Here is a 22,500-nt window from a genome sequence, read left to right as displayed (position 1 = left end):
TTTTCCTCTCTCGTTTTCTTTCGATTTTACTTTGTAAAGCAATGTGACACGTGTCAGACGTCCCGGTAGAACGGATTCCTACAAATTTATTCCACTTTAATCTCGCTTTTTATTATTCCTAGTCAGATGGAAAGACCCTTTTGGTAAACCCTGAAGAAACTATGAGGCACGAGCCAGCACGCGTGTTTTACGCTCGTACATCCTCGAAAACGTCTTTGCTACTAAACGCGTGCCGTTTTTGAATCTGATGACTTTAATTCTTTCCTTCCTTCCTTCCTTCCTTCCTTCCTTCCTTTCTTCCGTGAATTTCATATTAACATTGTCATGTTTATTTTGCTCGTGCCTCTTCACACACGAAAACGATCGTGTGTCTCGCACGCACACGACTACTATTGTATATTAACACATCGAAATGATCTAAAGTTTTCTAAGGGTTGCTTCTTTTTTTTTTTTTTCTTTTCTCTTCTTCTACGTGATAATCCGATGTATGACGTTTCAATGGAATAACATTCAACTTTCGTTATTTTATCTTATAACATAATCGTTAAATTGTTGAATTTAATTTTATATTTAAATACAAAATTTCAATTGAATTGATCATTCCATTATGATTTCAATAATTTCATGATTATATCTAAGATGGATAAGACGATATAGACGTATATAAATAAATTCAATATTTTCGTATCAAACGTTATATTTACGACTTTAATCGTTATCGTAAATGTAAATCTTTTAGTTTGTAATATCGTAATCAATCAGTTTGTTCTCGAGTGGATTAATATGAATCATCCTGATTTTTTCTACAAAAAAAAAAAAAAAAAAAAAAAAAAAAAAGAAGAAAGAAGAAGAAGAGAAACAATTTCTAACGCTTTCATTTCAATTTAATTTCGACGAAAAGATAAAAGAGAATAAATACAAATGCGTATTGAATGAAAAAATTCAATGAAAACGTTAAAAAGTCCATATATCTTAAAGTTAATTTTGTGACATATCGGATTCTTGGATTAAACCGAGAAAATTGATTGATGATACTATGATCAAAGGTGTGATCTATCGACGACGACAAAATATTAAATTTGATCGATCTTCTTTATCGTCCTACTCACGAAGGACATCATTCCTGAGATTTATTAAGTGCAATTATCGTTGATTAGCTGATCGACGAGTGCGTATTTACAGTGTTACGAGATTTATGTGTATATATATATACATATATATATATATATATATATATATATATATATGTACATATATATATATTTATTACCAATAAAACCACTACTATTACCACTACTATTACTACTACTACTACTACTATTATTTATTTCTCGTTCGTTCGAGCGTGTTACCTCGTTTTGCATCGTTGCATATCGTCGATCCTTTTTAAGAGAATGAACGAACGAACGAAGAAGCACACGCTATGTGAGAGAAAGAGAAAGAGAGAGAGAAAGAGAGAGAGAAAGAGAGAGAGAAAGAGAAAAAGAGAGAGAGAGAGAGAGTAATAAATAAATTATATACGCCCGTTTAATCTTTTTCTATCTTCTTTTTTTTTTCTTCTTTTTAATCGAATATGCCCCGATTAAATTATTCAAACGATCATTTTAATGTTATATCATTGAATGTTAAAAAAAGAAAAAAATGATCGACGTGATAGATGACGAGCCGTGTTTACGTATGTCGGCTTCCAAATTGGCCCAATTTCATCCGAATAACAAAAATTCATGTTTTATTAATTCATATATAAATATATCCTGTAAATAATGAAACTCTTATCGCATGTATTTATATACGTATGTATATACCCACCTATTAATGAATAAAATAAAAATCAATGATTACTAATACCCGACTTACCCGGTCAAATATTGACAAGAGAAAACTGCAACAGAAAAATACCTGGTGAAGGATATTTCGGAAAATAAATGGAAACGGACATTAGGCATTGGATAAATGGAAATGAAACTATAAAAAACAAAGAGAAGAAAACCAAAAAAAATAATCTTGCGATAGTACAGTTTTATTTTAGACTAGAACGGAATAAAAGTAATATAATAATAATAATAATAATAATAATAATAATAATAATAATAATAATAATAATAATAATAATAATAATTAATGATATAAAATAATAATAATAATAATAATAATAATATAATAATAATAATATAATAATAATAAACTATATACATAAATGTAGTAAAAGTGCTGAAAGGGGGGGGTGGGACCGACATACATAACATAGCGCGTCTATACACGTTTGCATGAGTATGAACACGGGCGTATATTCTCGCGTCTCTCGGTGTCTCGATATCAGCAAAAGAAAAAGTGAAAAGCTGAGCCACACCCTCGTCGACAACGTGTATGAGTGAGAGAAGTCAAAAAAAAAATTTTAGAGATATAAATATATATATATATATATATATATATATATATATGTGTGTGTGTGTGTGTATATGTTTGTATATCTTTCAAATATATATGAATACATATGAATATATGTATATATATATATATATATATATATATATATACATATATATTTCAATATATCTGTATATATCTATGTATTTATATATATATATAGATGTTATATATATATATATTTATATAGAGAGAATGAAAGAGAAAAGAAAATGGACGTATAACGTCGACCGCCGACGTCAAGGTCGAGAGATACTCTCGTTCCTCTTCTGGAGGTGTTCCGCGTAGGTCGCGTGGGCAGGCCAGAGAGAAAGAGAGAGAGAGAGAGAGCGAGAAAGAAAGAGAGAGAGAGAAAGAGAGAGAGCGACAGATAGGAAGAGAAAAAGAGAAAGATTGACTATCACAAAGGAAACTCATAAATAACTAACACGTAAAACGATAATAATATTAAGAACGTTTTCGAGGCGGTATATTTAACTGAGAAAAACAGCATACGAGACGCATGTAGTAAGTATGTATATATATATATATATATATATATATATATGTATATATATATATATACGTATGTTGTAATGCGATGGACCTATAAAAAAAAAAAAAAAAAAAAAAAAAAGAAAAAAAGAAAAAAAGAAAAAAAAAAATTCAAAATTAAAAAAAAAAAAAAAAAAAAAAAGAAAGGAAAATTGATAGCAGATAGGAACGAATGAGAAGAGAAAAATAGGAAAGAATAAAAAAAAAAAAAATAGAAAAAGTATCGCATGATCTGAAAAGAAAAAAAATTTCACGGGATGAGGATACTTCATTTCATTTTTTTCCGCAATCTCGCAAACGCGCAATTGCATTATTCTTGCATTATTCTTCACTCATTGTTCCTTCTACACACTCTCTTTTTTTTTTTCCCCACACTTTTGTCTCTTGTTTTCATTTAAAAGCAAATATTCATAATTAAATAAAATATAAAAATGGTAGCTTTATTAGTCCATTACGAGAGCTTCGACTCGAGGACCTGCGAGGTATTTACAAAGATCAATAATCGACATGTCTGTTATAAAATGAAAAAGAATGTGAAGAGAGAGAGAGAGAAAAAAAAAAGAAAAAGAGAGAAAAAGAATAAAAAAGGAAGAAGAGAAAGAAAGAGAGAAAAAGAAATAGAATTTTTGAACTCTTGACTCGAGAAGAAAAAGAGAAGAGGAAAAAGAAAGAAGCTAAAAAGGGAAAAAAGAGAAAAGAAAAAAGAAGAAGAAAAAAAAAAAGAAAAAGGAAGAACGAGACAACGAAGTAGACGCAATCTGTCTTTCTTTTCGAAATATAATAAGATCTAATCGCGTATCGCGAATGTCAACGACGACAACTACGATGTCGAGTCGAAAGAATCAAGGTGTAAGAGATATGAAAATATAGGGTATGTATGTATATATGTAATATGACGATGACGGCAATGACGAGATATGACGATGATATTCACGCTAACTCTAAGACAGAAAATAAAGGCAATTACATTCTACGTTCTTTCTTGGGTAAATTGTGTGTGTGTTTTTTTTTATACTATACCTAATAACGAACGAAAATATTTCGAGTAATAGCTATTCGAAACATATTATTTTATGATCCCATTATCAAAAACGTAATAATAATAATAATAATAATAATAATAATAATAATAATAATAATAATATAATAATAATATAATAATAATAATAATAATAATAATAATAATATAATAATATAATATAATATAATATAATAATAATAATAATAATAATAATAATAATAATAATAATAATAAAAGTCGCCTAATATGATTTGCAGCAGGTTAGTCTTTTAACTGTACATTCAACTCAGACGCGAGACATTCTCGGACTACAACGATCGAAATTGTTCTCAAAATTGGATTATTTCATAATATCTATAATCATCAATGCATTCTCTCCTCTTCTCTAGCACACTTTTGTCTCTCTTACTCCCTCCCTTTCATACCTCTCTTAACGCTAGTATAGTCATCTGATAGGAACTTTCAGTATTGCCTAGCTTTCTGGATATATTATTTTCGTACTATAAATATATATATATATATAAAAAAATTCTTCGACATTTTATATATATATATATATGTATATGTATGTATGTATGTATGTATGTATATATAAAACACCTGTTAGTTTAGGGGCCCCCTAGATTATCACACGGGCCGAGTAGTGAGTTTTCTACAGTTTTCTACATAATATGTATGTATGGGGGATACGCGCGATACTACGCGATAAGCTTGTAACTTTCGACGCGTAATAATCGTTCATCAATACGAAATTCGAAATTCGATTGATGATATCGTGAAAATCGACGATAAAAAGAAAAGTAATATTTATAATAACGCAAATTCGAGAATTTTAGCACTTTTCTTTTTCTTCTTTTCTTTTCGTCTTTTCGGGACAACATCAATACGTACGCGGTATTTCGATTCGAAAAAATTATGAGCTAATCGATCGAATTTCGAGGATCGCAGATTAAAAGAGAAAGGATGATAAAAATGATAATAATAATAATAATAGTAATAATAATAAAAAAAAAAAAAAGAAAAACATTAGAAAGAAGTAAAGGGAAAATAGTATCGCGCGCGATATAGGATCACTTAGGAGTCTAAGAGGTCAGCCAGACACTCACCGGCCGTGGTGGTAGCTGTGCTGGCCGCAGCGGCCGCCGGATGTTGCTGCTGCTGCGGCTGGAACATCGCCGTGGGATGAAGGAACAAAGATCCATACATCATGTTTTCATCGGACTGTTGCTGTTGGGCAGATTGTTGCTGCTGCTGCTGCTGTTGCTGTTGTTGTTGCTGCTGCTGCTGCTGCTGTTGTTGTTGTTGTTGTTGTTGTTGCTGCTGTTGCTGCTGGGCAGGTTGTTGCTGATTGGTCACAATGAGAGGAGAGTTAGGAATGGTCGCGCTAGCACAGACCGGTTGCGCGGTAATCGGTGCACCAGGTGTAGGAGGTACCAGACTACCCTCTTCAACGGCCACGCGAACCGAGTCGATGTGCCGTCGTGAGAAGACGTGCTCCTGAAGAGGTGATTTCGGTGAGTACCGGACGGAGCAAAGCCTGCACTCGTCCGGTCCGGTCGGACCGCGATGTGGTTGAACGGCTGAGCCCTCGGCCGGTAACCCAGCCGCGAGCCTGGCCTTCTTTTCCTTGGCACGCGCGTTCTGGAACCAGACCTGCAACTCGTCTCCATTAGTCCGTAAGCCAGGCCTAAGTTTGATCCTGTAGTTAAGGATAAGACGAAAGTTCGTGCTAATTCACGTGTTCGAGGTTGTTGGGCTCACCTGGACGACACGTTTCGGTAGGCCTATCTCGCGCCCGAGCATCTCGCACTCGGCCATAGTTGGCGTCTTGTAGTCCGAGAAGAGCGATTTCATCACCTTCACTTGCGTCGCCGACATCTGCGTTCTGTATCTCTTGCCAGCGGATTGTCCGGTGGCCCCAGCGGTTATACTCGTGTTCCCGCTAGCAGCAGGACTGACCGTGGTACCGGCGTTAACTCCAGTCGCCGGTCCTTGCCTCGAACTTTGAGTGCTCGATGCCGGACTCGCTGGTCCACTCTCGTCGTCCAAGAATTCAGTTGTTTCGCTCATACTATCGTCATCACCACAAATACTACGTTCCGAAAGATCGGTCAGCGGACCGCAATCGCTACCACCCCGGAAGTGGCCACTGTGTTGCTCCTCTAAGAGATTGCTCAGACCACCGAGACTTAGTTTCACCGGACGGCTCAAATCGACCGGTTTGCTCAGATCCAATGGCGATTCACCGATATTAACACCGCTTTGATGGTTCGATGATTCCTGTTTGCCGTTGCTAGCGTGAGCCTGAAGCTCGCTGATGTATCGTTTCATTGATTCCTCGTAATATTTCTTCAGTGAAGCTTCCATGTCCGTGTTGAAAGGCGGAAAGAGTGGTGGCATCATATTCGGCGTGCTGGGATTCGATGGTGCGGATTCCATCGATAACTCCTCGTCCGGTATGTTGTCAATGTTAACTTCCCCACGTGCTACTTGATCCGCGTGTTTACTGCTCAGATGTGACTCCAATGCGGACTTTACCTTGAATAACGCCGGACAGAATGGGCATCGTTTATTTATCACCTGACTGTGTGCACGAAATTGGCCTTTGCGCTCGCGAGCACGCGTATTTTGAAACCACACTTGTACAACACGCTTCTTCAGTCCTACCTCTCGTGCGATCGTCTCCAACATCTTTCTCGATGGATTCGACTCAATTTGATACTTTTGATAAAGGTAATCCAATTGTTCTGGTAATATCGTTGTCCTCAAACGTTTGTCTTTCGGTTGTTCGCTATGCTCCGAATTCGAACGCGCATCTGTACCCGAGGTATCATCAAAGTCTTCGTATTTCCTCTTTCTGTCTTGCATCATAGCGATCAAAGGATGAGGAGAATCCGTTGCGGCTCCGGAGGTAGCGTTCAGTGCTTGCTGTTGTAGAATTCCGAATGGAGAGTCTGGCGGATAGGCCGGTGGGAATAGGGACGGGTTCATGATATGTACTAGCTGATGTTCGCGCCAAAGTTCGAATCGACCGAACATCAAGTTGCATTTGTCGCACTGAAAGCTACCTTCCTTGGACTCAGTTTGTGGCTGCTGTTGTTGTTGCTGTTGTTGTTGCTGTTGTTGCTGTTGCTGCGATTGCTGTTGAGACTGTTGATGTTGTTGGGACAACGTTTGTTGCTGATGATGGGGAGAGGCCGTTGCGTTCAACGGTTGTTGCAATTGTTCCGCAAGAGCAGGCGTAGTCGGTGGATTGTTGGTGACAGCATTGGTGGTAGTAGTTGTGGAACTGCTGTTACTATCCTCTGAACTTAAAACAGCAGCGACTTGGGCTGCCGCAGCTTGAGCTTGAGCGCTACGCTTTGCGTCTTCCTCTTTAAAACAATGTGTTTTCTGATGACGAATAAGTTCGTAATATCTTTGGAACACCAAAAGGCATTTCTTACACTGATAATTCAATCCCGGTGTTCTTTGAAATCTTCCAGATCCGTCGTCACCCTCACGTCCACCAGGTGTCACGGGTTCCGCGGCCGGTTGATTTTCATACACTTTCCGTGCTTTCTGTCTAGCATTCTGGAACCAAACGACTATTACTCGCGGACTGAGTCCAAGTAATTTGCTTAGATATTCCAAATCGTCGTCTTTGGGATAAGCATTGTTCTCGAAGAATTCTTGTAAAACTTTGATTTGATAGTCGGTGAATCTAGTTCGATTTGCACGTTTTCCTGAACTACCGCCTGATGAATTACTACCGTTGCTGTTACCTCCGAAGGAATAATCCGTCGGTCCACGTCCAGGACTTAATGATCTCTGCGGTGTCAACGCCATGGCAGCGATCGCACTTGGTACGACTCCTCCACCGCCTGGCGTAGGACTTGCAAAATTCTGTGGTGTTAGTTTTGGCGGTAACATTGGTGTGCTTGGTGCAGTGGTGGTTGAAGGAGTATGAGATGAAACATCGTGATGGATACCTGAAAATACTGAACTCATACTGAGAGCCGGAGAATGTGGTCGTGATTGTTGCCCACCGGAGCTACCAGGTGAATGATGTTGTTCTTCCTGATGCGATTGTTGCGATTGTTGGGACTGTTGATGACATTGCGGCTGATCTAGCGCCTCTTGTTTTATTTCCGTAGTCTGTGAGTTACAGACCGTGGCCATTGACGGTGGTGGTGTCGTTTGCTTATTCGGGCTTTTATCGTCCGACGAGCTACCTCCCGATACGCTCGAATTTAATGGAGTAACTTTAGCCTCTCCAGTTTTCTCATACTCCTCCAGATTCAATGTGGTACTCGGTGGATTGTTAAAATTATACGGGCTATCTTTGTTACGTTGTCTTTCTTTAAATAACGTATTGCGGAACCAATGCTTTATGACTTTAGGTGGTAAGCCACTCTGTGCGGCCATGTCTAAAATTTGTTCTTCACCGGGGGAGTTATTGATGTCAAAGTGTGCTCTCAAGATCTTTAGTTGTTCGTCCGTTATACGCGTACGTGCTCGTTTCTGCGAAGCTGCTGCATTTGCCTGTGGAATGGACAGAACCATACGCGATTGCAGAATGGATAATTTTTAATGTTTGACTGTTTAAGTCGAATCATTTAAAAAATTCAATTGCTGATAAGAATTTAAATGCAATCTATGAACGTGCACTGAACATAAAACTAATGGCAAGTAATGGCTATGCTCGAATAAAATAAAAAATAGTTTACATGCTAAATTAAGGAACGTTCCTTGAAAGTATCTCTTACCGCAGCTGCTTGCTGCTGTTGCAAGGCGAGATGTTGTTTCGCAAGTAAATCAGCTTGAGCATTTATAGGAGGATAAGCCGCGGCTGCTCCATCATACGGAGGTGGTGGTAACATCATTGGAACCAAAGGTGGTTGGAGATTCATTGCTGCCAAAGCTGGTACATTTAGTCCCAGAGGTAATCCCATCATACCCATCATTAGACCCGGATATTGTTGCAATTGTTGCTGTAGTTGAGACGCTGCCATTGCATTCAAGGCAGCTTGCATTTCAGACACCTGCTGAGCCAACGTTAACTGAGCATGTTGCTGTTGCTGTTGTTGCTGCTGCTGCTGTTGCTGTTGCTGTTGTTGCTGTTGTTGCTGCTGTTGTTGTTGTTGCTGCTGTTGCGGTATAGTATGTTGGTGTTGTGGATTAGTAGGTAGAACCGTAGGCGTAATAGAGTCGGTGCTCGATACCGGGGTATTGCTCAAGACGGGCGTTGTTGCCGGAGTGGTAGACGTTGCTTCCGGTGTTCTGGTAATACGTTCTTTGATCTCTAAGCTGTCTTCCTTTTCCTTTTCACGTTGTTCTTTATCAGAGCTCATGTCCTGTGGCTGACCCGCCGCTGGTGTAGAACTTCTAGGTGCCGTCGTTGTAGAAGACGATGTTGCCGCTGTCACTACGACGCTTTTCTTTTCATATTCACACTTAAATTGTTGAGCGTACTTCTCAAGGAACTCACGCGGCACTAAATCTCGATGAACTTCTTCACAATGAGCTTTTAGCACCCAAACACTACTGAACTCCTTGTTACAATGCTGACAAGTACTTCTAGTTAACTCGGGGATAACGTCTTCGTCTGTATGTTCTTCAACTTCTTCTTCTCTTTCCTGTGCAGCCTGAGCAGCAAGCGCTTGCTTCTGTTGCTCCTGCTTTTGTTGTTCTTGCTGAGCTTGAAGGGCTGCTGCGGCTTCCTCTTCCTTCCTTTGACGTCTTTGATGATTTTCATTGAATTGCATCACGAGATCGAAACCGAAACTCTCCAGAAGATGTTTGTACATTTGTGAAGTTTTGTGACGTGGCTGAGCTAAAAGCTCTTGAGCAGTCTGAGACGAGTGTTGCGTCACCTGCTGCAAATGTTGATGAGGTCCTGGTGTCGTGGACGTAGGTGGTGGTGTTTTAGCAGGACCGGTAGAAGCTAATTGTTGCGAAGCTGCTAATTGTTGGAACAATGCCAATGGATTGCTGAAGATACAATACAATTGTTGATGAGTAGAAAGTTGTTCTTGATTTACAAAAAGAGCGCTGCAACGAGGACAAGAGAGCATCGTACCGGCATTACTGGTATTGGTGTTGCACGGTGGACTATTGGGACTCGAAGGTGGTGGTTGTTCGATTAACGGACGAGCAAGATCTAGTTGTCCGCTTGCAGCAAGATCCGGTAGCTTGCTCGCACGAGTCTGATGCAAAACACTTCTCATGTGAATGTCCAATGTACTGCCTTGGGAATAAGCGACCTTACATATGTTACATTTGTACGGCTTTTTATCCTGATCTTGTTGGGAGTCCGGGGACTCTGTTGGACTAGCCGGCGGTACGACGGAGATTAAGGTATTATTGTTCCCTTGTTCTTGCATAGCTCGTTTTAATTTATGCAAATGGCTGACGCTATTGTAATGTACCAAAAGTATATTCTTCTGCGTGAAACTTTCCTTACAAACGTCGCACTTGTACGGCCTATTGGGATCTAAATACTTTTCCATGGGATATGACATTTTTTCACCTTTGCGATGCAACAAGGTCTTGTTGTGTCCCGTTAAATAACTTTGCCTTGTAAATGCTACTTTACACCGATGACACTTAAATTTCCTTCCAGGATCGTGATAGGAATCCTCGGCGACAGGTTGACTGTTAAGATAATCCTCCAAAAGACGTTGTTCCTTGTGTAACGGAGAGGAATCGCTTGCATCGCTTTCCTCCTCGTCGCCTCTACCACCATCATCTTCAGCGTTCTGTTCGCCGATCAGGCCACCCTGTCTCCTTATAGCTTCCTCGGTCAAGGCTTGTAGCAATGGATGTGCATGAAGCAAACTCTGTTTATATTGAGCGAGCTCGTCCTCGTGTAGATCAGCATGTGCAGACTCGAGATGTCTTTGCAACGCTTGAACCGATCGAAAGGATCTAGCACATAGCGCGCACTTGGTAGCATCTCTTATCGCATGGTATTGAGAATGTTGTTGAAGTTTCTCCAATGTCTTGAAAGCCAAACTACATTGTCCACATCTGTACTTGTATACATGCTTTTCGCTTACCGCAAGGGTCGGGGTGCTAGCTGGATGAGCTTCTCTATGATGTTGCTGAAGTTCCTCGAGGGATCGGCACACTCGACCGCATACAGTACACCGAGCTATTTCCTCGACTTCCTCGTTTCCACCAGAACGTTCGTTTGTATCTTCTTCTTGGTGCAATTTGCTCGTCGTCGAAGGTGAAGTCGGTGTTGTCACCGCTGGCGTTGAACTACTTCGCGGATTGTTATTCAACCAATGACTCTGATCCACTAAAAGTAGCAATCTCTGGAGACCATCGGCATTTACCGAGTGTATTTGCATTACGTGTTTCTCCAAGGCAGCGCGTTCCCTGAAGCCGTCTTGGCATAGCGGGCACAACAATTCAGGTGGGGGTTCCTCCTTTACTACCTCAGCCTTGTCTTCTGAGTCTTGAACGTGTGCCACTTGCAAATGTTGCTTTAATTCCTCTCGCGATGTCGGCTGATACGTGCAATACGGACAATTTATTTCCTCCTGTTCATTCTCCGCCTCTCCTTCCACTTCTTGATCATTTTCCGGTTCTTGTTTAACTTCGCTACCACAGTCGCTGCCTTCGTCTCGTCGTTCTGTAAATATCATAAAGAAAAAAAACAAACATTTTCGATTTTTCGATATATTATAAAAAATATCATTCGTTGGAGTATTAAACGATATCATTGATCGAACAATAGTATCAACGAGCAATTATATAAATATCTGAACAATCCGCGAAATTAACGTGCTATTTCGATTTCCCATAAACGCGTGCTATCCCGCCGCTCGATAATATCCACACGTAGAAAATGAAAATTCTCACGGGCACAGAGATAACGCATCCATTCGAACTTTCCAGCCGGTAAATATGTCTCTTTCACTTTGCAGAACGGAAAATTGAACTTCGGCATTAACCGTTTAATATCGAACGAGCGCGCAGGACAGCCATCCATTTTACGGTGATTCGTTTCCGGAGACATTAACTCGGTACGCGACGAGAGAAAGTAAATTATAGATAGTAAACTATGGCGGTGCTACGAAATAAAGTTCGTATTCAGTGTCACGTACGACTGCTTTTGTGGCGAGGCATATTTTCTACCTCTCATTAAAGTGATTACGCACATCGAAGAAGAAGGCGGCTCTTCTGGCGATTACCTTACTAGCCGACAATGAACGAACTATGCTATGTACTTAAAACGGTAGATACATGAGCATTAACATTTTTCTTTTATTTTTTACATCGTAATATTACATTTATTATATTCTTTCGAACGACAACGATAACGAAAAGAGGAAACAAGAAAAACAAAAAATTTCGAACGAAGTTATGTCAAAGTTTAGAACGAGTGCATTTCCAGATGGTTCCTTAAATTTGTCTAACAATGACTTTGCAATTTTAGTGCATTAATAATACGAAATTATCATCGATGACAGTTTGTACGAAGAAAGGGGAGAAGAGAGAGAGAGAGAGAGAGAGAGAGAGAGAGAGAGAGAGAGAGAAGAGAAAAGGACAAAAATAAAAAAGAAATATAAAGAGAGAAAAGGAAGAAAAGAGAAGGAAGGAAGGAAGGAAGGAAAGAAAGAAAGAAAGAAAGAAAAATAGAAATAAAAAGAGAAGAAAAATGAATTCAGCTATTTATCTCGTATCGTGTATTGTCCGAAACCGCATTTTTTACATCAGTTGGCGTCAGTTGTTACTTTGTAACGCGACTCAATGAAACGCGCGCGTGCTACTCGTATATTTATGTAAGTACAGGCCACCGATATATATAATAACATTGTGCGTTGCGCGTGTTATACGGGACACGCCACGGCCATATGCCGTACGAAATTACCGTAATCCTGATCTAATTACGAAATAATCGATAAGAGCATTGAATTCATTAAGGGCGTGATGCGTGTATATAACGGCACGTTAATTTTCATCGACAAACAAAATTTGATTTTTATCCTAATAAATAAAGTGAACTTTTTGAAATCTTTAACTTTAAGTAGAAGTAAGAAAAAAATAGTTCCATTGAATAACGTAAAAGAGAAATATCACCGCCATAGTATACTCATACAATATGCATTAACGCATGTACGTCAAAGAAATAGAATAGAAGCTTAAAACGGAGCGTAGGCCAAGGATAATATCTTCATTTATGATGCGGTACTTACCGTTGTTGGTACTCGGAGCATTAGGCGTCGTTGGCGTAGTTGGACTTGGTTGCTGCGTAGGTGGTACATCGGGATCGCTTACCACTTGGAATACATCACCTATGTCGGTGTGCGGCGTCTCGTTTCCTTGAATGCCACTTCTACGATGAAGTTGGTGTAGTTGCTCCATTTGAAGATGTCTAAGAGATCGAACGTGCTGTAAGAGAGGTAACCTGTGCCTCGCGCTAAAACCGCAAAGAGCGCAATGATAGAGTTTCCCCGGTGATGGTATATTGGCACTGGCCTCTAAAAGATGACGAAGTAGGAGAGCTGCAGCTTCGTGCCTGGGCGATGCCGCGTGCAGAGCTAACTTGTGGGCACTGTTCGTATAATAATCACACGCATGACAACGCAATTGGGCTGCACTCGTAGGCGAAGCCAAATATTTTAGCTTCCATTCGTTTCGTGGACCACCCTCCTTCACGTGATTAACGTGTTGCAAACGTTGAAGATGTTTGTCGGTTTTGCAATGAAGTTGAAAATTTGCTTTCAGGTTGGTCTTGTAGGAACAAAGTTTACAGACGAAATGTCCAGCAACGAGTGCGAGTATTTCGCCCTCTCGAGTTCTCGTTCTATCGGCGGCTAAATGATGGCCGAGGGCCTCCAACGAGTCGGTTGCGAAATTGTTACAAACGCAACAGTGGTACAAGTGAGAAGGGTCTGGATCCGCCGGTTCTGGTGGTGGTTCCATGCTATCTGGGGAAAGGCCAACGTCTCCTGCGAGACCACCCATTGCACCCATACCTGCCATGCCACCCATCAGTTCTGGTGGAAGCTGCGGTGGTAATTGACCGCCCGTCATCATTTGGATTAAAAGAGCCTGATTGTAAGCCATGTCCGCTAATGCGGCTTCGGCGTGTTGAGGCTTGTCCAAACCGCCGAGATGTAGTAACTGTTCCAGCTGCTGTTGATGCTGTTGTTGAGCCTGTTGATGATGATGCTGCGCTTGCTGATGATGAGACTGCAACGCCGAGAGCGTCTGCATGTGCTTCACGTTTTGCTGTAATACCAGCATGTTGTGCGTATGCTTTTCACTGGTCATGTGTATCCTGAGATTACGCGCGACGTTGGTCTCGTAGTTGCAAACGTCGCAGCGAAACGTAGGCTTAGGCTTTCCCTGGCTTCCAGCTTGACCGCTAAGATGCGGACTGTGATTTTGTTGATGATGAGGGCTGCGCGTTGGCATCGGTGTGTCCTGAGAAGAAGACGGATTGTTCGTACCCGAAGCACCGCCGCCGCCCTGTTGAAGTTCTTGCATATTGTTTAGATGCTTATCGCTCTGCATGTGTATACTCAAATTGCCCTTCGTCGTGGTCGAGTAATTACACACTTCGCATCTGTACGGCTTGTATCCGCAAGTATACGTCTCGCCACGCGCTAGCCTAGGGTGAGGCTGACCAGCGATGCAATAGATACACGATGTCTCGCTTTCCGGATGTTTCTCCTTCATATGAATCTCAAGAGTTTCTTGGTACTTGTAATGCCAATTACACTTGGGACATTTTAAAGTCTTACATGAATTCCGACTATGAATACCGGCGAGTGGTCCACCTGGACCTGCTAGTCGACTACTGGCCAATATCAGTTCGCATTTAGGACACTCGACGCCACTCGGCCTACCTTGCATGTGTTCCGGACAAACGCCTATCGTTGTGCCGGTAAGAAAGTTTGGTGGCTGTTGCGTCAAGGCCGCATACGAGGAAGGTGAGCCCTTTGTGGATGTGGTCGGCGGTGGAGGTGACGTGTAATGCAATGCCGCGGCATCGGGTGCTTTTGCCCAAGACGCGGCACTCACTTGACCACCAGTCCACTGCTGTTGCTGTTGATGTGTCTGATGATTATAGATTGGATGATTCGAATGTGACGTAGGAGTACTGGGAGTGCTGGAGGACGGCCTCTGTATCGTTTGTTGTTGCTGAGGGCTGCTAGGTATGCCGGGGGTACTAGAAGGCGTACTCGTCGTCGTAGGCGCCTCGTGTTCCGTCGATTCGCTGCGTTGCTGTTGCTGCTGTTGATTTTGCGTTTGCGCCGGCGATGATTGGGCGCAGGTCGAGCTCGTAACTGGTTCGAGAAAGCTAACCAGCGGCTGTTTCCCCCTACCAACCGCCTGTATAATGGCGGACGCAGTCGAGTGCGAAAGTATCTGCCTCTCGTCTTCCATCAAATTTATTTGATGTTCGCCCTGGGCATGAGCGACGAAACTTTTAGCGTAGCCGAAGCTGAGCTTGCAAATGAAACACATTAGGATGGGCTTTACGGGCACGGAAGCAGCCGGAGGTGGGGGCGCTGCCGGTGGAGGAGGAGGTTGCTTGCTACCTTCCGCACTCCTATAACTAATTACTCGATAACTATGCATAACAGGCAAATCCGGATTATGTTGCTGCTGCGCCGATCTCTGTTGCTGTTGCTGTTGCTGCTGCTGTTGGTAAGCTTGATGAGCGTAGAGTCGCGACACGTAGTAGGCGCTAGCGATTTGAGGGAATACCAAAGAATGAGGAACGGAGACGCCACGACCGTCGACGATGCAGCCGTCCGGCAAAGAATCGTCCTCGCTGAGCTCGCTTTCGCCTTCTATGATGTAAGCCGAACCGTCCGGATTGTAAACTATCTTCCCGTCGAACTTCTCGACGTCCCCACCTGTTGGACTTGGACTAGGACTCGGAGCTTGTTGTTGTTGTTGCTGAGCTTGCGATTGCATTGTTATGGTAGTGGTCGTGGTCGTGGTGGTCGTGTCCGCGATGGGGGTAGGTGTCGGTATCGCGTCGCGAGTGCAGGGTTCTGTGCCCGAGGGTGGACTAGCCGTGCGGGGGTGGTGGGGCTGATGAAGGGCAGCCCCAGCAGCCGGGGGGGACCCGCCCCCTCGACCCCCCTCCTCCTCCGGGCTCATCTCCTGCTTTTGCTGCGCGTACGGGGAATTTTGGAAAGGCCCGCCGTGTTGCTGCTGTCGCTGATTCTGTTGTTGTTGTTGTTGTTGTTGCTGCTGCTGCTGCTGCTGCTGCTGCTGCTGCTGCTGATGATGATGGGCCGCCACCAGCTGCTGATAGAGCTGATGTTGCCCGATCGCGCTTGACGCGTGTTGCTGAAGATGAGAGGGAGGAATGTTGTGATGTTGAAGGTGGTACTGGGGGGGATGGGGCTCACTGGAGGGCATCACCCCAAACGTGAGGCGAGCTCCAGCCTCACATCACCCACGGCGCCTGGGCCTACGTTTTTCAAACTTTCTCCTCCCTTCCTTTCCTCTCCGCTCCTTGAGCTTTCTATTTCTCTCCTTCCTCCTATTGCTATTTGTCTCGCCGCCTTTCCTTCTTCCTCCTCGCCGACAGACGCTTTCCTAGCTACCCCGACGCAACCCCAGGTCGTACCTGAAACATCGAAAGAACATTTAGCTGAGATATTTCTCGGACTAACTTATTTGCTTATATTACCTTATGTGTACGTTTTAACGTTAACCTGAATAAACGCGACAAATTTCGAGGACTTCTCATGAAAGATAACAGGGATTACGTTGAGAATCACAAGCTGGGCCTACAAAGAATAAATGCCGACAGAAGATTCTTTCTTGTATACGCGGATCTTACGACGGATACAAACATTTGCGGACTCAGCTGTATTTGCAACCTATCGAACGAGCTTATCTGTCGATTGGATATCGATGAGTTCCCTGTGACCCCCGAGAATAACGTTAGAACGGAATAACGAATGACGAAAAGGAGGTGGTTTCACGGAATGAATGCTCCTCTTGTGCGTGCTTAGATCAAAGGTCTCTCTCATTGTCCGCCTTCCACGCGTTCCTCTCTCTCACTCTCTCTCTCTCTCTCTTTCTCTCTTTCTCTCTTTCTCTCTTTCTCTCTTTCTCTCTTTCTCTCTAACGTGCCTCGTAGAAAAGGTAACAAGAGCCCACCTTGTTCGCTACCGCAAACAAACGACAAGGCCACGCGACCGTAACAGTCACGAAGACTCTTTTTACCTCAACCCCATGAGATGATGACTCCTAAAACTGGTCGAATGAATGAGATGAAACATTACTTCAAACATTATTATCGTTCATTATTCCTGTCCCTGTAAGAGAGACCGTGTGTTACCACACATAATCCAATCCTTAGTAGACGAATAACACGGGTCTTTGACCATTTGCAAGATTTAACGTATTATAAATGAAGATAGTGGGAGTATACTTTATGTTCAACATAAGGAGGAACGAAGAAGAAAGAAATGAGAAGAGAAGAAAGATAAAAAAAAAAAAAGAAAAAAAAAAACAAGGAAAAAGAGAAAAAAACGAAAGAAAAAAGAGAGAGAGAGAGGGAGAGAGAGAGAGAGAGAAAAGAAGAAAGATCTTTCAACGGCGCTTCCCTCTTCCTTCCATTTCATCCTTTGCCGTTGGCTAAAGGCACATATCGTTGGACATTATGGTAGAGACGCGTACGGCATTACGTCGACTCTTCTGTCCCTTCTTTCCCTCTTTCCCCCTTTTCCTCCTCCTTTTCCTCTTCCTCCTCCTCCTACTCATCGGTCCATCATCACCACGGTTATAATTCCGCGGTGCAAACTCCATAATTCAGTGACCGTATCCCCGTGGCCATCGTTTTCACAAACGATACCATTTTTTATAATGACCAAGAAGGCCGATCGTTTTCCTTGTATTATCGGCGATCTTAAAAGGACGAACGGACCGACTTCACCTAGGCGAATTCTTCGTGCGCGGCCAAACGAAGAGAAAGAAAGAGGGAGAGAGAGAGAGAGAGAGAGAGGGAAAAGTTAATCGATGAAACCAAGTATTCTTCGTCCCTCTTTCTCTTTTTTTCTCCCATAAAAAAATTTCAACGGGTATAACGTAATGGATAAAAATTAACATTTACTACAGATAGATACAGATATATACATATATATATATATCTGGATTGCTGAATCGATATCACCATGATTTATCATTACTCTGTTTATCCCAATAGCGTCAAAATTTTCTTTTCCTTTTTCTTCTTTTCTAACATTTTCGTAGAAAAAAATTTCAGAAAGGAAGGAAAAAAGAGATGGATAGATAAATAAAGAGAGAGTGAGAGAGAAAGAGAGAAAGAGAGGGATAGAGAAAGCATATACGTAAAATGAGATTAGAAATACAATGCCCGTGCATGGGCTGGAAAAGAACAAACACAAAAGCGTTGGACTTTGGGATTCGGGCATGTTGTGTAACCGAGAACATCTGCCAATCTGGTAACACCTGCCTCGTCTCTTCTATTTATTGTAGATTCGATAGAGAACGAACTTAGGCTTTTTCTTCCTTCCAAACTTTTTCTCTATCTCTCTTTCTCCCTCTCTCTCTTTCCTCTTATATCCTCGTTCCACGAAATAATTATTTCGTTTTGATCTATCCTAGACCTCTGTTTATCTTTTTCTCTATTGCATCTGATGCACTCGTTGAATAATAAATCTCACGTGTTAGTTATTGATTAATGTATGCTTTCTCTCTCTTTCTCTCTCTCTCTCCCTTTCTTTCAATGTTATGTTTGTCAAGTCATAGTCATATGAGAGGAAACATATCTAACTCGACATTTTCTTTTATCTTTTACAATATGCTTATATGAATATTACGTGATCGATTAAAGAAATATTATATCCAATATATATATATATATATATATATATATATATATATATATATATATATATATATATGTATATATATATATATATAATATATTTATGTATAATATACATATATGTATGCACGGACATATAATTACACATTAGGATCGCAGTTATCTGCTTATTACAATGTTACCGCAGTTACTTTATAAGGTGCAGGTCAAATCGATTTATACCTTACGTAATAGCTTTGGTTGGCCATTCGTAATATTGCTAACAGTGTTGCTAAACTGTAAAATGATCGGAGTAAAGGATATTTTAAGGAAGAGTATGGTGTAAGAGGAAGAGGATAGTAGAGGACGAGGGGAGGGGACGAGGGGGAGAGGACTAGGGGGAGGGGGTGGGTGGGATTAGAGTGAGAGACTTAAAAAGAGAAAAGTAAATATATGCGTGTATAGAAAAATTATAGGATTAGAGATTCAGAAGATTAGAACGAGTGTCAGAATGATATCCTGTTTTTTCTTTTCGTCATATTTATCTTTCTTCTTTTTCTCTATCTCTCTGTTCCTTTTTTCTTATATCTCACGTACAAAGGAAAAGACAGACGGCATCGATGATGCATAATTATCAAGTTTGGTAGAAAGTACGACGCAGGTGGTGGCTGATAATTTGAAGGAAGGAGAGATAAAGAAAGACAGAGACAGAGAGAGAGAGAGAGAGAGAGAGAGAGAGAGAGAGAGAAAAGAAAAAGAGTACGAAGGATTGAAGGTCGCCTTCAATTTTTCAATGAGGTGACCGAATAAGAGAAGAAGAAGAAGAAGCAGAAGAAGGAAGAAATAGTTCTCGATGATGACGACTCTGACGATGATAATGATGATGATAATGACAACGAGGACAACGAGGATGAGAACGACGACGAGGATGAGGATGATGATAATGATAATGATAATGATAATGATAATGATAATGATAATGATGATGATGATGATGATGATGATGATCACGATAATGACGATGATGGGAGTTAAACATTCGGCGAACAACCGCGATCCACTGTCCAGCTTTTGTTTGTCCTGTCGTTTCACCGGAAACCGAACCGATGGTTGTTGCTTATAGGAGGAATATATTTTCAACTCGGTGGCACGAAAGCTCCCTTTTGTGTGTTCTCTCACCGACGGCAAAGAGAAAAGAAAAAAAGACTTTGCACAGCCATGAGGGTTTTTCGGGGGCCCATATGACGACGATCGACGAATGGGCCCTCCTCCTCCTCCGCTTCTTCTTCCTTCTCTTTCTCCTTCACCTTCACCTTCTCCGTTTCAGTATTCGATGGTGCCAACGAAAAAGGTAAAAGACAGAGAGAGAAAGAGAGAAAGAGAGAGAGAGAGAGAGAGAGAGAGAAAGGGAGAAAGAATAAAAAATAAAATTAAAACGTGATAAAAAAGATAATAAAAAAATGAGTAATAATAATAATAATAATAATAATAATAATAATAATAATAATAATAATAATAATAATAATAATAATAATATATATATATATATATATATATATATATATATATATGTATATAAGAAGAAAACATAAGAAATGCAAAATACAAGACCGGAATTATGGACATCCAATTATCTCGTATGCGTCTCGTTATTTATTGAATATATATCGTGTGGCTGTTTATGTTACTCAGGCGAGTTCGCGTGTCGAACCGTGCAAAAGTGAGACGAATATGGTCAGGTAAGGGACCACGCGAACAAATTCGGACTCGTCCAACCCTAAAGACGTTCTACAGGAGAACCGGAAGCGGAAGACCGATCTGTTTCTGATACATCGAAAGTATGTCTCCTCGAATACAAACTGCACTCTACATTTTATATCTCACGGTAAGAAAGATTATTGTAATGTTTCGTGACACGTGGCCTCCTCCCTCCCCTCCTCTCTTTCTCTCTCTCTCTCTCTCTCTCTCTCTCTTTCTCTCTCATAATATTATTACACGTTTCCTTTGGTTTCGTTCGTTATCGTTTACCATTCTATTTTCTGACATCGAATATCAATATCCGAGATTAACCATACGTTTGATATACAGAAAGTTAGTATTATTATTATTATTATTATTATTATTATAATTATTATTATTATTATTAATATACCTTTGTATTCGATATAAATAAATATATACCATAGATATACATTTATGTATATAAGAGATGTATAAAGATTAGAGATTATTATTTCATTGTAGAATGATAAACGTGATTACGAAGAGTTTTACGATGTTACGTGACGTCAGTTGAGAGAATCCATGATCGATCGTGATCACTAAGATGGCGAGAAAACGTTATGGGAAGAAAGAAGGAAGATAGTAAGATGGTCTCTCTCTCTCTCTCTCTCTATCTCTCTCTTTCTCTCTCTCTCGAGTTTCTCGTGGATCGCGAGCGAGTAATTTACGTGCAACATGAATCCACCGTAACGCTTAATCCTGCGGTGGAGCTGGCGATTATGAAGTTAGGGTCCGGTTAGGTGCCGAAGAGACGAGAAGAGAGCCTCTTTGTGATATCAATTAAGTATGATTTGCCCAGAACCGAAGAGGAACGTTGCTCCACGCGCTACCCTTCGATCATCTCTTTTCCTCTGTATATTTTCATCTCCCTCCTTCATACCTCTATATCCCTCTCGCTCTCACCCCTACCACCCAGTAATCCAAGGTTTAACTCATTCCCTTATAATTTCCTCCCAATGCACCGTGAGAAACTCGCCCGTAACGCTCACGCACATAGTACCAGAAAGGTCACACATTATTGGATCTCCGTCCAATCATCGTTCTTCCTGGACATCCGGTCTAGACGCTAGTTCGGAGATCGACCAAGCTTTTTAAATGATTATCAGGCTTGACTTTATATATATATATATATATATATATATATATGTGTGTGTGTGTGTGTGTGTGTATTTTTTTAAAATTTCGTATAATTAATTTTCATATAAATTAATCTGAAATATTAAAATCGATAGTTGCATCGATTTTAATCGCATAATAAATATCTGACCATTGAATAATATTTACTTAGCTTTTTACTCGTTAAATATGTTATCGAACGAACAGATTTAGAAAGGGATTAGAATCTATTGAGAGTGCAGGAGGAAGAAGAAAAAGAAAAAAAAAAAAAAAAAAAAAAAAAAAAAGAAAAAAAAGAAAAAAAAGAAAAAAAAATGAAAGAAAGGAAAAAGAAGTGGAACAAAAAATAGCTCGAAATTAATAATTATACTCAAAACGGCATGGAGTTAACGACATTAATTTGAATTTCAAACGAGCCAAAGCTGGCAAAGAGGAAAATATTATTTTTAACGCGCTCGATACACGCGCTCTTCTCTTATAGTCGAAGTATAGTTACATATATAATACTAAACGGACAATGTTATGATCGTCGTCATCGTGATCGCCGTAGTCGTAGTCGTAATCGTCGTAGTCGTAGTAGTCGTCGTTGTATGGACGACGTTCATCCAAGGGCAAGAAATTCGTGACCGAATCTGATGTAGGCGTGCAAACTGTGCCCCGGTAGCAATGCGTTTTCAGTGTTGTAGGAAGTGCTGCCTTTTTTTTGACTACGTCGAACCTGTACCACCGTCGAACGTCGACGTCGACAACAACAACGACGAGGACGAGGACGAGGACGAGGACTACGACGACGACTACGATGACGACTACGACGACGACT

General features: G+C 40.9%; 1 protein-coding gene across 30 annotated transcripts in view; it reads right to left on the bottom strand.

Moving 5' to 3' along the window:
- LOC124948700 (zinc finger homeobox protein 3) overlaps positions 1–22,500 on the bottom strand; it is a 402,750-nt gene that overhangs the window by 91,721 nt on the left and 288,529 nt on the right. For 28 of the 30 annotated variants that reach the window (XM_047492682.1, XM_047492696.1, XM_047492681.1 and 25 more), the window contains 4 exons: positions 13,171–16,571; positions 8,731–11,603; positions 5,744–8,506; positions 5,089–5,635 (listed from right to left, as the gene is read on the bottom strand). In XM_047492682.1, coding sequence (XP_047348638.1) covers positions 5,089–5,635; positions 5,744–8,506; positions 8,731–11,603; positions 13,171–16,360 — 9,373 coding nt within the window. In that variant the 5' untranslated portion in view covers positions 16,361–16,571. The other 2 variants (XM_047492708.1, XM_047492707.1) reach the window with 2 other exon arrangements.

The sequence above is a fragment of the Vespa velutina genome, chromosome 4, assembly GCF_912470025.1.
Source record: "Vespa velutina chromosome 4, iVesVel2.1, whole genome shotgun sequence".
Lineage (NCBI taxonomy): Eukaryota > Metazoa > Arthropoda > Insecta > Hymenoptera > Vespidae > Vespa > Vespa velutina.
This window is presented reverse-complemented; position numbering and strand designations above follow the sequence as displayed.